We start from the raw sequence: 14,577 nt of genomic DNA, 5'->3' as shown, positions 1-14,577 counted from the left end.
CTTAGTACACAGAAAACACGCCAAAATGGCGACCATCAGTGCTGGCAGGAGTGTTGTTGATCAAGGAGCACAAGACAGGTGTCAAGATACCTAGCTTCTAGATTCAGCTCTGCCTAGAATTTTCTGTGCGATGCCTCTTGTTTTTTCCATCGTGCAATAGGAGGTGGAGGACGAGATGATCTCTAAGGCTCCTCCATTTCCACCTGATTCCCCACCCACCACCTCCAAGAATAGGGCACTGATGAGGCGCAGGCAAGGCGGTGCCACCAGTCTAGGGTGCCACCTGCTGGCCACATGGGCTCACTGCAGTTGGCTGCTATGGCTGGGTTTTCTTCCTGCATCAAATTCCATCCATCGCTCCAGGTAAAGCCAATTCCAGGCTGAGGCGCTTGGCAGGGACAGGGAAAGGATTTATGTAGGGAGGTGAGGGAAAGTTAAAGGCTCTGTGAATTCCATTTGTTGATATGCAAATAGATGCAGGTACGCTGAGGGCCCAGAGTACAGCAGGGCTGCTGGGCTAGGGGAGAACCAGAACCAGGGGAGGAGGGTGGTGCCAACGATCTGGCCTTACCTGGGGGAGGGCGGAGTTAAGGTGGCGCTGGAGCTGGTCCCGCTCATGCAGGGCATCCTGGAGCCGGCTCTGTGTGGCTGCCAAGGTGTCCTGACTCTCCCGAAGGGACTCCAGCAACTTCTCCCGCTCATCCAGCATGTTCACCATCAGCTGCTCAAAGTTGGCGTCAGCATCGGCGCCATGGGGGGGGCTCAGGGGGTCCCCCTCATTGATTGTGGGCATCACCTCACACATGGTGGGGGTGGGCAGGGCCTTCTCAGCGTCGGGGGACAGGGGAGGAGTTCACAGGGTTGGCACCTCCAGGGGGACCCAGTGCCTGGGTCTCAGAGCAGGCTGCGCCAGGCGAGTGGACAGGTGGGTGGGGGCTTCTCCCATGGCATCAGTTGCTCTTGCTCTGAAAGGGGCCTGGTGCCCGGAGCGCCCCTGTGGAATGGAGCCAGAGGGCCTGGCTTAACCTCTCAGGGCTGGGGCTGGGTGCCCTGTGTCCCCAGACAAGCGGGCAGCAGCCGAGTGTGGCCATGACAGGCAGACAGAGCAGGGCTGGAAGAGGGCCTTTTGCTTAGGCTGAGTGCTGGAGCCTGGCCGAGTCCCAGCTGGGTCTAGCGACACCCATTGTTTCTGGAGGGCAGTGGTCTGTGGAAGAAGAGGCTGCCGTGAGGACCAGCTGAGTAGAGAAGGGCATCCAGGGGTGGGGGTGGGGGGGGGGACAGCAGACAGGACCTGGACCAGAAGGTGGGGGAGGAGAGGGAGGTGTTGGCGCATGCCCCTTCTCCAGGCTTACTCACTCAGATGGCGCCTTCCTTACTTCTCCCAAGGAATGCACATGCCCGCTGCCTGCCATAGCCTCTGCCTCCAGCTCTCCCCACCCCCAGCTGTCAGAAGTGCAGCCGCAGTGGAGTGGTTCCCCACCCACGTGGCTCACTGGCCAAATATAGAAATGATTCAGTCAGTGGCAAGGGAGCAGCCAGCAGGCTGCCCAGAGTCCCCCTGAGACCCAGGGGTGGGAAAGTGGGGGGAGGGGGGAAGAGGGTCTCTGCCCCCACTATAGCCTTCTCCCCTGCACTTAGGCCAAGGTAAGCACAGAAAGGGTTAAAGGGCTCTTTGTGGGTGTGAGTCCACACAGGGTGGACTATTAGGGTCATAGGAAACAGGGGCAGGGTGCCTCCTACCCTGGCCACTGACACAGTCTGGTTCCTTGGAAAGGCATGGGCTGGGCACTGGGGTGGCAGACAGCCCTGACCTGCTCCATGCCCATCATTTGGAAAAGAAGCTCTGGCTCAGGTCATCCCCACTCCTGAAACCTGGCAGAGAGCAAGCTTCCATGCTGAATTCATGGCCCACCACCTCTGTGTTAGAGCAGGAACTGAATGACGTGAAGGAACCCAGGGTCATGTGGGGGGTACGGGGTGTCATTCTCCTGATGTGTGCGGGCCCCTGCTCATGGCTGGGAATCTTCTCCTTCTGTGTAACTGCCCATTGCTGGCACTGCCAGGCGTCCGCAGCCAGGGCGGTTAGCATTTGCACAGCCTGGCTCCAGTGACGCCTTGAGGCTGGCACCGGGAAGCCCAGTGGTCAGAGCAAAGGAAGGTGTGCTGAGGAAGGTGCCTGCAGCTGGGGATTGGTCTGCCCACCCTCGGCTTCCAGCCCCCCTGCCCACTGCTAGAAGGCACCACTTTAATCAGTTTTCAGAGGAAGCTGTCTCCAGAGCTCCTGCTGCATGAGAAACAATGCGAGGCAGCCAGCACAGCCATGGGCACACAGGAGACGCCCCATAAACAGTGCTTCCCTCCCTTCCCTCCTCTTCCCACTTGGGAGACACAGGGACAGCGTCTCGGCCACCCCTCAGGTGGCCGACCGGGCAACAGGCAGACTGGGACGGTCAGAGAGAGGACAGAAGGTATCAGGACCCAAGGTGAGAAGTCAGACACTGGGCAGCCCCCAGCCTGTGGCGGGGCTGAGCCCAACAGGGGAACCAGAGAAGGGCCAAGCCTCTTCTACCTGAACCTGCCTGTCATGCCCCCCAGCCAGCCCCCCACCAAGTACTCAGGATCTAGGCAGACATGCGAGCAGCAGAGGGAGGCTGAGGAGGAATGTGGGCCTGGATCGGACACAAGCTAGAGCACCAGCTTGAGTACTCCTGAGCTCACCCCCACAGCCCTTCCCAGAGGGCTCAGGAGTTCGGGCCAGCACAGGGGTATGCCCACACACACAGACAGGCAGATACAGAAACCTGGGGACCTGGGACATACACGTGTGGCCACAGACATGCTCCCAGACACAGACTGGACACAGACACTAACCCAGGGGATCCTTTCCCCAAGCTGGACAGCCACGGTGGAGGGCAGGGTCCCAGGAAACGACAGAGGTGAAAAGGAGCACCCTGGTCTGTACTCTCCCTACCTCAACATCCCCGCCCCAGAGAGCAGCTGGGAGTGGACAGAAGGGGCTGCCGCCCCAGTCTTGCCAGGACTGACAACTCGCTGATGCTGATACCAGCAATTCCTCCAATTCTCCCGCCCACTGTGCCCAGGACCCTTCACCCTGAATGCTCCGATCTGTGAGGCCGAAAGCCACGATGCCCCCCCACCACCACCCCAGACCTCTCCAAGCTCACCAGCGGCTGGGCCCTCACCCCACCCCAAGAAAATAATGAGAGAGCAGGAGTGAAGGGCAGCCTGGGGAAGGGGCCCCTTGTGGCAGAATCTGTCCTTTGGAGAAGAGTATAGTGGTCTCAGGAGCGCAGGCGCCTGGGAGCAGCCTCAGCCCCACAGATCCCCAGGCATCCCGCAGTGTGGTAGGGAGGAAGGAGCCCAGAGCTGGGACTTTGGACACCGAGGCTGCAGTTCTGCCACAGATCTGCTGGATGACCTTGGGCTTGTCACCACCTACTGAGAGCTCTGCTGTCAGATGGAACCCACGACCCTTGTTTTGCCCACCCTCGCGCGAAGCGATCACAGACAAACAGAGCCTGGAAAAGCAGAAAGCAGCACGGATTAGAGCGCCGTGTGACTGACCATCAGAGGTGGGCAAAGGCAGGCCTGCGGGAGGGGTGGTTCTAGCTCCTTACAGGGAAGGGCTTGGGAAGTTCTCAGGAAGGGAGAACAGACCTCAGGCTGCCCGCTGGGATGTGCTAGCTATTTGGTCCAACTTGGCTTCCCCAAATCCTCCTGGTCATTCTGGCAACGGAGAAGCCGGCCGCCACTGGCCCTTTCCCAGCCTCCCTCCCGGCCAAGTGCCAGGTAGCCACTCCGCTTCCCCTAGTGAGGTGGCATCGTGGACAGCAGGTTGAGGACGAGCCCAGAGGGCACTGCCGGGCAGATGCCCCGAGATGGCTGTCCGGCACCCCCCGCCCTGGCCCCGCTGATGCAGCAGGGAGAGCAGAAGGGAGCTCTAGGGCAGCCACGCTGGGACACCTGGCTCCTCCTGGCTCCGGGGCCGGCTTTAAATAGCGCAATTATCATCTCAGCCTAACAGAAGCCTCCTCGACTCCTGCACAATTTCTAAGTAACACTCCTAGGTCCTGATTCCGAGGCGACAGCTACCAGCCCCCAAAGTGAGCATTTGAGGGGCTTTGCCAGTGAGGAGTGTGGGCAGGCTGTGAAACAGAGGGAGAGGGCTCCAGAGAGAGCAGGCGTGAGGGTGTATGTGCATGAGGGGGGGTGTGCCAGACCCACACCAGGTGTCTGGATTTCTAAACACAGAAGAGGCAAATCTGAGGCCTCTCTAGCTTCTCAAAAGTCACCCCCTCTCTTCCCCACAAGCAGGAGGGTTGTGCACTTGGGTCTGATGCCCTGGCCAGCCACACACATGCACGCACACACATGCACACACACGGCCTGGCTCCCCACTGCCCTACCAGATGGCAGGCACGCCCCACCTTGGTGAAGGAGCTCATCGAGGGCACAGCCGGCAGCCCTGTGGAGGCCAAAGGGCCAGGGCAAAGCCGGCTGGTGCCGCGCTCAAGTGAATGGGCCATGAGCTAGGCAAAGAGGGGGCCTCAGGGTGGAAGCCCCCCGGAGCGAAGAGGTAAGAGAGGAAGGCCATGCCCCCAGGAGACCAGAGGAAGATAGGTGGTCCTCCAGGAAAATCATACCAATTATGAGAGCAGCTCTGACTTACTGGGTATTTACCCCATGCCAGGCGCTGTGTGGCCGGTCGTCATATATTCACTTACTTTAATCCTCACAACGCCTTGCAAGGAAGACACAATTCTTCCCACTCCGCAGATGTGAGGACTGGGTCTCAGAGTCAGGTACCCGAGTCTACACAGCTGTGAAGAGGAAGAACTAGGATTCCATCCCAGTCTGTCTGACTCCAAGGAGGGGACAGGAGTTGAGAAAGGGGAAGAAAGGCTATGACTCGTTCACGATTTCTCGCCCTCGTCCAAGGGCATGGCAGCCTAGGGACAGCTCGTCTCGGCCTTCTCCACCTGTCCCCCCTGGGGAAAGCCGCCATGCTCCCGAGGTGGCCGCTTCCCCACCGGAAGTGACCCATGTCCAAGGCCCCATCCACCATCCACCCAAATCTCTCCCCCAACCCCATCCCCCCTAGGTCTCCAATCTGAGTTGTGAGCAGTCTCCTGAGTCCTACACACCACACCACACTCTCGCAGGAACTGCAGAAACAGCTAGCCCTCAGTTCCCCTCCCCCTGCGGAGTTTTCGGGTAGTACCCTCCCAGGGCAATGACATCCAGCTGCCCACCTCTCCTTCCCTCTAACCCAGAATCTTCTCCTCTTCCCCTGTCCCTCTCCCTGTTCAGCCCACCACCCCAAAAAGCCTTGCCCTCACTCTTCCTCTCCTCCGAGAGCCCAGTGAGCCTCCTCCCCTGCTCCCCCTACGCTGTTCACTGTCATGCTCCTAGGCTCACTATTGTTCACCCAGCCTGCCTCAGTCTCCCCTTCCATGTCAGCCTAAGGAACTTCCGATCACCCTTCTAAGCCCACCTCAAACACTACTTCGTCCATGGAGCCTTTTCTGATTCCCCCCTAGGTAAGCTTGATCCTTCCACAGACCCAGCAAAGCCCTTTACTCCTACCTCTCTCTGTGACACATCATCTCATCTGAAGACTCGGGGGTGAGAACCGTGTCCTACTTCTTTCTGGACGCTCCAACACAGGGTCACGACATCCGTGGAACTAAACTGACACGAGTGACCGGGTCGTTTCTGGGGAGACCATCCCTGCCCAAGTGCAAAGAAGAGGAACTCCAAAATAGTAAAAATGGGCTCAAGGCCTGGGAATAGGTTCATTTATCTTGCCTTCTGAAAATTAAAGCTTCTCGAGAGCAAGACAGGGGCCACTCGTGCTTTGCAAGGCAGACTCTGGAGCAAGCTGATGGGTCTGAATGCTGGCTCCTCCACTGACCACTCATGTGACTCTCTGAGCCTCAGTGTCTCCTCTGTGAAATGGGGATGATAGCAATGTCCACCTCACACAGCCGATTTGAGGATCGCTGGAGTTAATGTACACAGAGGGCTGGGATCACGGCCCAGGGCTCAGCAGTAACTCTTAGCATCTTAGGCTCTTAAGGCACCTCAAGGCCAGGCCCACTCTGAACACAGTAAGAAAACTAAAAATCCAAATTAGCTACGGGAAGCCATTGCCAGAGAAAAACTCTTGGAAAAGCTCTCCTGACAGTTTCTCCCATCTGCACAAATCCCTTCAAAAGTACCCACTTCTCCCGGCCCCCAGAAAGACCAGCAGTGAGACTTTATCTCTCTGGGCTTCGGGTTCCCAGATCTGGAAGATGAAAGTCATAACACACAACACGCTCTAGTGATGTTCTCAGTGGTCAGGAGGGTCAAAGGAGATAAGACAGAAACTGATATGAAGAGTACAATATGCTACCCAAGGGCCCGTGGGCTCCGATGGCCACCCAGGCCCTCCACGTCCTCATGCCGGCACATTCAGGTAGGCACAGGGAGCGAGGTCTCTATCCAACGGTCTCCCCGGGCCTGTCTCTGTGAAGTCCATCTCCCCAGCTGCTCCCCAAAAGTTAGGTATGGACCACTCCTTCCCGAGACATGGCCTCCCACTTGGGTAAGCATACGACTTACTGTCCAAACCAGGCCCTTCCTGAGAATGAATGGAGGCACTGGGAACAATCACACCAGGACACAGGTGTAAACTGAGGCACACCTGGCTGTATGGTCACCCTCATTATCACCACCCCAGGGGGACTGACGTCAAAGGCCAGTGGGGAAAGGAGGACTGGACGTCTCTTCTAATACTTTCTCTTCTAAAATACCCAAAAGTAGAGCCATGACAACTACCTCTCTAAATGAAGATGGGAGGGGCGCCTGGGTGGCTCAGTCAGTGAAGCATCTGCCTTCAGCTCAGGTCATGATCCCAGGGTCCTCTCCGAGGACAGCCTGCTTCTCCCCCTGACCCTCCCCTGAGCACTCGTTCTCTCTGTCAAATAAGTAAATAAAATCTTTTTTAAAAAACAAAGAAAACAGGATTTGCAGGCTGAGAGAGTACCTTTGGGGGCCGATTCCATGACACAGAGGGGAGGCAAGTGCAAAGGGCTCTGAACTCCCTTTTCTTAATTTAATCTCATCAGTTCCAAATCTGTCAATGTTTCTGGACATCTGATTAAGGCTTCATCTGTATAAAAGCATTCCAAGTCTAAAAAGCATTTTAAGTACCGTCTGCAGAAGGCCCCTGTTAAATAAACACCTGTTCCCTCAGAGTCAGCACGTCAGTGCCACAGGGCGATGAGCCTGAGAAGGCTGCACGGGGGACTCTGGGGGCCCCCTGACTCCTTCCCACATCTTAAAGGTCTCCCAGAGATCATATACCTGCATCAGCCAAGACGAAGGCTACACCCCTGAACACAGCACATGGCTTTGGCCGAACTTCCCTCATTAAGTTCAGTAACCCTAGCCGACCTCTGCCAATCAGAGCCATTGAGTAACACTCATATATGTCCTTAAAGATTGTTTGCAAAAGAAGAAACAAAGTAATAAATGTGGCATATTTGGACAATAAAAATCTTACAAAACTAGGGGTCCAAAACTGTAGGCCATATATGGTTCTTCTGGCAATGAAAAAAAAAGCTCAGAAGTCTCTGCATTAGATCAGCCCATAGATTAGGGAGCTGTCACATAGCAGAAAACAGAGCTGCCCGGGTGGGGAGGGGGGCATCAGGAACACTACAGGGAAGTGCTATCAGGTGCCAGGGCACGAAAGGTCCAGAGTCCTCAGAACTGCATCATAATGTGTGTGTACATGGTCACAAAAGGGTGTGTGGGGGGGTGGTCATGAAAGAGAGAGAGAGTGGGGGGGACATGGGCAGCCATGCCACAGAGTGGAAGAGTAGAGTCATGAGAGTGTGTGGTGTGTATGGATGGCTGTGAGAGAGTGCATGTAGTGAGACTATGGTCATGAGAACGGGTCCTGAGAGCGTGTGCATGGACAGTGAGTGGGTATGTACGCATAACGGCAGGACAGATTGTATGTGGTCATATGTCAAGGGCTCCTGATGTAGGTCTATGGTCATGCCAATGTGTTGTGCATGTACAGTCATGAGAGTGACAGCGTGTGGTTATGTAAGCACGTGCACCTGGGAGTCACGAAATCGTGCGTGCTCATAAGAGTGCGTGGGCTCCATGAGAGCTTCTGCGTGTGTGCGCGATCATGAAAGCAGATACCGCTGGTCATGAAAGAGGGTGTGTGTATGTGTGGTCTTGAACCTGTGTGAGAATGTGTGAGAGAGAGAAGAGGGAGATATGGGGATGATAATGAGAGAATGAAAATCCCCTGGGGCACCTGGGTGGCTCAGTCGGTGAAGCGTCTGCCTTCAGCTCAGGTCGTGATCCCAGGATCCTGGGATCGAGTCCCATATCGGGCTCCCTGCTCAGTGGGGAGCCTGCTTCTCCCTCTCCCTCTGCTCCTCCCCTCACTGGTGTGCTCTCTCTCTCTTCCTCTCAAATAAATAAATAAAATCTTTAAAAAAAAAAAAAAAAGAATGAACATCCCATTTGTTCCAGGTGCTCTGCCCTGAACAAGAGCCAAACATTTTGGGTACTCCGCAGTGGGCCTGGTGTGAGCTGAGGTCAAGACACTGTGCCCAGCCCACCCTTCTCCTTACTGCCACCCATGAGGTCTGCACTGCAGGGTCTTCCAAGCCCAGGGCTCCCTGCGCATTAGAGACAGTGGTGGTCACCCCCTGGATCTCCCAGCACGTCACTCCTCATAAAACAGCCCAGGCCAAGGTCCTGGCCTGGTCCCCCTTCCTGAGCCCTCCACTCTCAGCATCCTCCAAGCCAGACAAAGGAGAGTCCTTTTCTGAAGCGGCTGCCAAGGACCCCTACCATCGACTGCCCACCCCACCCCATCCCCTTACCTAGAACGGCACATTCCTACTTGGAAGGACCTCCTCCGAGGTCACGTAGGCCAACCTCCCCCACAGCGTGGGAGCTCCTTCCACACCTCCCTGACAGCTCCATCTTTATTTGATTATCCTTCAGGAATAGGAGCTCACTACTAACTGAGGAAGCTCTCGTTGTCCTAAGGAAACTTCTTCTTCAACTGAAAGGAAACCTCTCTCCCCTTTGAAGTGACAGTTACCTATCTGAAGACAGTGGCCATGAAGTCACATGGGCAGCATATTTTACCTACGAGAAGTCAACTATCTTGGGTGAGCAAAATAAGCAATGAAAGCCTCTAATGCAAACCAGCTATTTCATCTGACACTTAACTACAAAATTGTACTGTACGTAAGTACTCTGTAAAATCACTGTACACATTATATAATTAATATATAATGTATACGCTCTCTGTATATTACCATTTTGTTCAGCATCAGAAGCATACACCATGCTTTATGGGAGGTTTAGGGATTTGCACTTTACCTATAGCCTATAGAATCTAATTCTCCCACTGAATGTAACACCACCGTACTGGGTCCCCAGAGGCTTCTCTGCTCCAGGTTAAATATTTCGAATTGCAAGGAGGCCCTGCTTCACTGAGTCCAGGGAATAAGAAGACAGACCTCTGCGATTCAATCCAACAATTAACCTATTGGTAGATCTCCATGAAGCCGATGCTGAGCTAAGAGTTGTTATGGATACAAAAGGTACGTAAGATATGCTGTCAGCCCTCAAAAAGTTTAGTCTACTTGAAAGAACACCGACAGAGTGGTCCCCCCATCCATAGCCTCATTTTCTGTGATCTCGGGTCCCAGCGGTCAACCACTGATGGAAGCAGACGATCCTCCTTCTGTCATCACAAGGTCAATAGTAGCCTAACACTTCATCACAATGCCTACGTCATTCCTACTTCATCTCATCATGTAGCCATTTTATCATTTGCATCATCACAAGAAGAAGGGTGAGGACAGTAAGATATTTAGAGAGAGAGACCACATTCCCAAAACTTTTTTTAACAGTAAATTGTTGTAACTGTTCCTTTTAATTATCAGTTATTGTTGCTCATCTCTTCCTGGGATGAACTTACAGATTAAACTATCATAGGTGTGTAGCCTGGGGAAAAAATCGAGTATATCTAGGATTCGGTACTATCTGTGGTTTCAGGCATCCGCTGAGGGTCTTGGAATGTATCCCCTGAGAAAAGAGGGACTACTCTACGCACGTAATGGTTCGAAAGCAACAGGGAGTAGCACGTGACCAAATATCCAGTCTCTGGCACCGCCTGGGGGTCAGCCCCGAGCACCACTTGGAGGAGGACCAACTGAATTAACCAGTGGCAGTTTCCCCTCCAGCTCTCTCAGAATGAAGCAGCCCCAGTCAAGGCCTCTCAGCCCGATAGGCAAGAAGCTGCTCTGTGTTAGAGCTTGACTTCACTCGAGGGAATAGAAGACACCTGAGGGGGGCGGGGGTCTGCAGCCCCCAACCAAGGCTCTCTGAAAGCCAAGCAATGAGCTGGGCAGCAGTCATGTTTCCTGTGTGATTGGAGAGCCATTGCCAAGGAGAAGAGAGCAGTCCTCAAGCTCTGCCCAGCCCTGGAGTTTCACACCGTGCTAGCTCAGAGCTCCTTCTCCCACTATTCCCTGCCCCCCCCCCCACTGGTCCTGCCCCCATGGCATTCTCAGTTCCCGCAGGCCCCTCCCAGCACAACAAAGACTGAGGGTCCCCTAGGAGCTGCCCCTCTCACCACAGCCCATTCCAGTACTTTTGACTCCACTGGCCATCCGAAGTGCCACGCTCCTGTGAGCCAGCACCGTATGCCCTCCGGAGCTAATTATAGGTCAGTGAGCTAGCAGGCCAGAGGGGGGACAGATGGTGACTTCATGTGGCTGCAATACACACCACCCCTCCCCCTGACCTCCCCTCCATTTCTCCTGATCCCATACTTGGGACCTAGACTCTGAGGCAGCTTTCACTCTTGTGGTCCTCCCTGATCCTTACCAGCTCCTCTCCCAGACACACGTGCCACATGCAACTCTATGCCAATCAGAAGCCACACCTTGCTTCTACAGCAACCCATCCAAGGGCCCACAGCCCCAGGGGAGAGTATCCCTGGCATAAAAAGGCCTCAGCTAGTGCGTCCACATCCTAAAGACCCCTGACCCCCAGCTCCGCGGCCCTACTGAGCCTTCAACCCTCACTCCTCCTCCTCTCCCCAGCTCTCACCCTGCTATCCTCAGAGGCTCTGAAAGGACCCACTGAAGTCCCTGATGACTCTTGCCAACTCTAAGATTCCAGCAATCAACTCAGAAAAGAGACCCAGGAGCCTGGTTGCCTGCCCTGCCCTGCCCCTCCAATCCCTCCTTACCACCCAACAGCCAGACCTCATATACTCCACAGTTTTGACATCATGACATGCTCATCAGCACACACCCAGATACCCCTGGACAAAGTTTCACTTCATACCCCCTTCCCCCACACTCTTCTCTCTTCCAGAGAGGGCATCTCCCACTGTGCCGGGTGTCCAGGGCATTCTTGGCCCCCAATAATCATTGTGCTATTCATCATCTCATTATTTTGAGATGCAGCCTTCTCAGGCATCAGGACAAAGTCCTAGAAAATAGCCAAGGGAAATCATTCAAACTCATTCCTTTTGCTAAAGCAGCTTCTCTTGGGACTACCTGGCCAGTTAACAGTGGTAGGGAGTGGATGGGTTGGAATTCAGTTCAGACAGCTGTTTGAAAGCACGTGGACAGGGCTCTGCTTTTTTAATAATCTAATAGCAATGAAACAAAATCGGGGGCAGGGGCTGTTAAGAGAGTGCCTACTGTATACCTTTCAGCAGCTCCATGGCCCTAAATTGTCTTCAGAAGACCCAGCACATAGTATAGTGCTTGGCATACAGTAGGTGCCCAATAAATGTTTGCTGGGTATGGAGCAAAGTACTAGGAATCAGTTCCAACACTCCCAGAAAGACTGAGGGAAGTCCCTGAAACCTAGCTGCTGGAAGGGCCCCTTAAGCTCCCACCAGGAGGGGATCTCCATGCTACGCAGAGCCTCCTCCTTAACCACTTGCTCACCACGAAGAACAACAGAACAGCAGCCCCAACTCCCATATCCCTCTAATGGATACTACCAGCATACTTCTTCTCAAAGGTGACATCAGCACCTAGTGGCACCTTGTCCTGGATCCCTCCTCCTTCTCAAAGAAAACCATCCACACCACATTTCCAAGTCCTCCAGCCCGACCTCTCTCTTCCCACCCACCATCAAACCCTGCAGGATCTACACAGGAAAACACCCCTACTGCGTGGTCCAAAGTCAACTCCCCACTCTCACCCTCCCAGTTCAGGAATCTATTCCAGCCCTCTTTTCCGGTTGCGCCCACTCTCACCCCCACCCCCACCAGACCTCGGGTTGGCGGCTCCATCCATCCCATCGCCCTGGCACTGCGGAGACGGGGGCATTTTTCTGGCACAGCCTGAGACTGGCAATTCAAGGAACAGAGAGTTAGCGATATCAAGAAGGGGTGTTAGTAGCAACGCGGGAAGGATTAAGACCCCCCGGTAAGCGCGAAGACCTCAGCACCTGTGCCCAAATGAGCGGAGCTGGCCCAGGAGCGGAGCTGGGCCAGGAGCTAAGAGGTGCTTTTTCTCTGACTCTCCAGGATGGGAAATGGGGGCGCAGTCCATCCAGCTTCCACAGGGAGACTTGCCAACTCAGCCCCCCTCTTCCGAGACCGATGGAGCTGAGGGCGAACTCCACGCCCTCCCGCAAACTGGGCATCGCCCCCCATTCTCACCCCCAAGGGCACAGGGCACTGCAAAGGCCTGCGAGGGGCGGCGTAGGGAGCAGTATCTGTGCCAGCCGGAGACGACACATCCGGAGTAAAACTGGGCTGTTTTCCAAGGCGCGTTAGACAGAGACCCCCTCCCCAAACTGGAGGGCAGCTGGAGGTAGGAAAAAAAGGCATCCTTTTCCCACCCCAGGTTCTGGACGCTCACCTGCCTGCAGTCGTCGAAAGCCGACTCAGCTCCGAAGCGGAAGGGAGCCGCCCCCGACCCGGGGAACCCGACACGTCCTAGGGAGCAGAGCAAGCGCTGAGGTAGCAAGCCTCCGCCAGCGCCTTAGCGCCCCGCCTCAAAGTCCCGCCCCTCCCTCCCCGGAAGGCCTCTGGCCCCACCCCCAAGGGCGGGGCCTGGTCGGCTCCCTCAAGGCCACGCCCCCAACCCGGCACGTGACAAGAGTCACTTCGCTACTGCGCGCCATCTTGGCTTGGCCTGGAGAGTCCCTCTGAGGTGATGAAGAACCATTTTACCCAAGACGACTACAGTGTCGGAGCTCAGCGGCGCCCTCTCGCCTTCCCAGTGAGGCGCAGCACGCATTCTGTCCGTCCATTTGAACTCCATCCTTGTTCCCCATCTAACCCCCTGCTCCCTAAATTGGCCTCAGTCCTGGCCATGTTGCCAATGGTTTGTCACCTTTCACACCTGCACTCTTGCACCCATTACTCTTCTTTTGGTCGCATCTATTTCTAAAGTGGAGAATCTCGAAATCCAGATACATTTCCATAGTGTACGCTTTAGTGAATTGTATTGCTCGCCTGAATTCAGGCCCCTGGCTGTGCTAACACTGTTACTAGAATATGAAATGTTTGTTATATATACATAGTATGAAGACAAGTCTCAATGCCAAATTCCTGACTGACAAATTTTAGTGCAATCTCTCCATTTTCCTGAATTGCTCCTTACCCTGTCCCGTGTGCCTATTAATTGCATCTTTCCCGTCTGATTTGTGAAGTGTCATCACAGTGCCTACTCAATCCTTTACGATACCCAGTAAGTGCTGCTACAAGTGTGAAGAATTTTTATATACACACAATGTGTACACATTTATAAATATACACACATGTTCTGTATCTTCTGCAACAAACGCTGTATGTCATTGAGATTGGTGGCATATACCTTTTTTTTCTTCCTCCCAATATATTCACCAATTGGCTTAGTTTCCTGTATCTTCAGTAGAAGGCAGGAAAATTTGAGTAATTCTGGTTTATTATGAGGGTGAGAAATGAAGCTAAATTTGTGTTATTTTGTTTGTCTGACCCTGAGAGCAAAATCAAGAGATGTATTTTTAAAAGTGAAAATTACAGAGCAGTTTTTACAAAAGTAATCCAGAAAGTTCCAACTCTTCTCCAGGTGGTTTGGGGTTCTTCAAAAGGAAATCTCTGAGACACTTCACACATCCTTTCACTAAAATGAATCATCCTAGAAAAGGCAACTCAATCAATGCAGAGGGAAGGCTAAAGCCATGATAACACACTTTACCAAGTGTCTGTCAATATCATGCTAAGAACAACTGAGACGATACCTAATATTATATCTATCATCATCATAAAGTTTAATATAAAAACTTAGAAGTTGAGTCAGAACACAATTATTAAACCAAATTAATTTCCCTCCCCTTTTAAAGGTTACCTCCCACATGGGGGAGGACAATGATCCACCAGAATAATTCCCTTTTGCTTCATAGCATCTCCAGTCCAGGGAAACAGAACTCTGTGCTTCTCTCCTTCTGCCTCAAAGAAGCAACGTTTGCTTGTGGGGGTGAAAGGTACTTATTGTCCAAGGTGCTTAG

General features: G+C 53.9%; 1 protein-coding gene across 2 annotated transcripts in view; it reads right to left on the bottom strand.

The window, feature by feature from the left end:
* Window positions 1-13,067, bottom strand: part of PPFIA4 (PTPRF interacting protein alpha 4) — a 49,723-nt gene extending 36,656 nt beyond the window's left edge. Inside the window, exons 1-2 of one of the 2 annotated variants that reach the window (XM_044377729.3) lie at window positions 12,945-13,067; window positions 572-1,204 (exon numbers count right to left, since the gene is read on the bottom strand). In XM_044377729.3, the coding sequence (XP_044233664.1) occupies window positions 572-805 (234 nt within the window). In that variant the 5' untranslated portion in view covers window positions 806-1,204; window positions 12,945-13,067. Of the gene's footprint in view, window positions 1-571; window positions 1,205-1,356; window positions 1,436-12,944 lie in introns of those variants that run through there. The other variant, XM_057315455.1, reaches the window with a different exon arrangement.
* Between the last annotated feature and the right edge of the window lie 1,510 nt (window positions 13,068-14,577).

This window comes from Ursus arctos, unplaced genomic scaffold (genome assembly GCF_023065955.2).
Source record: "Ursus arctos isolate Adak ecotype North America unplaced genomic scaffold, UrsArc2.0 scaffold_2, whole genome shotgun sequence".
Lineage (NCBI taxonomy): Eukaryota > Metazoa > Chordata > Mammalia > Carnivora > Ursidae > Ursus > Ursus arctos.
This window is presented reverse-complemented; position numbering and strand designations above follow the sequence as displayed.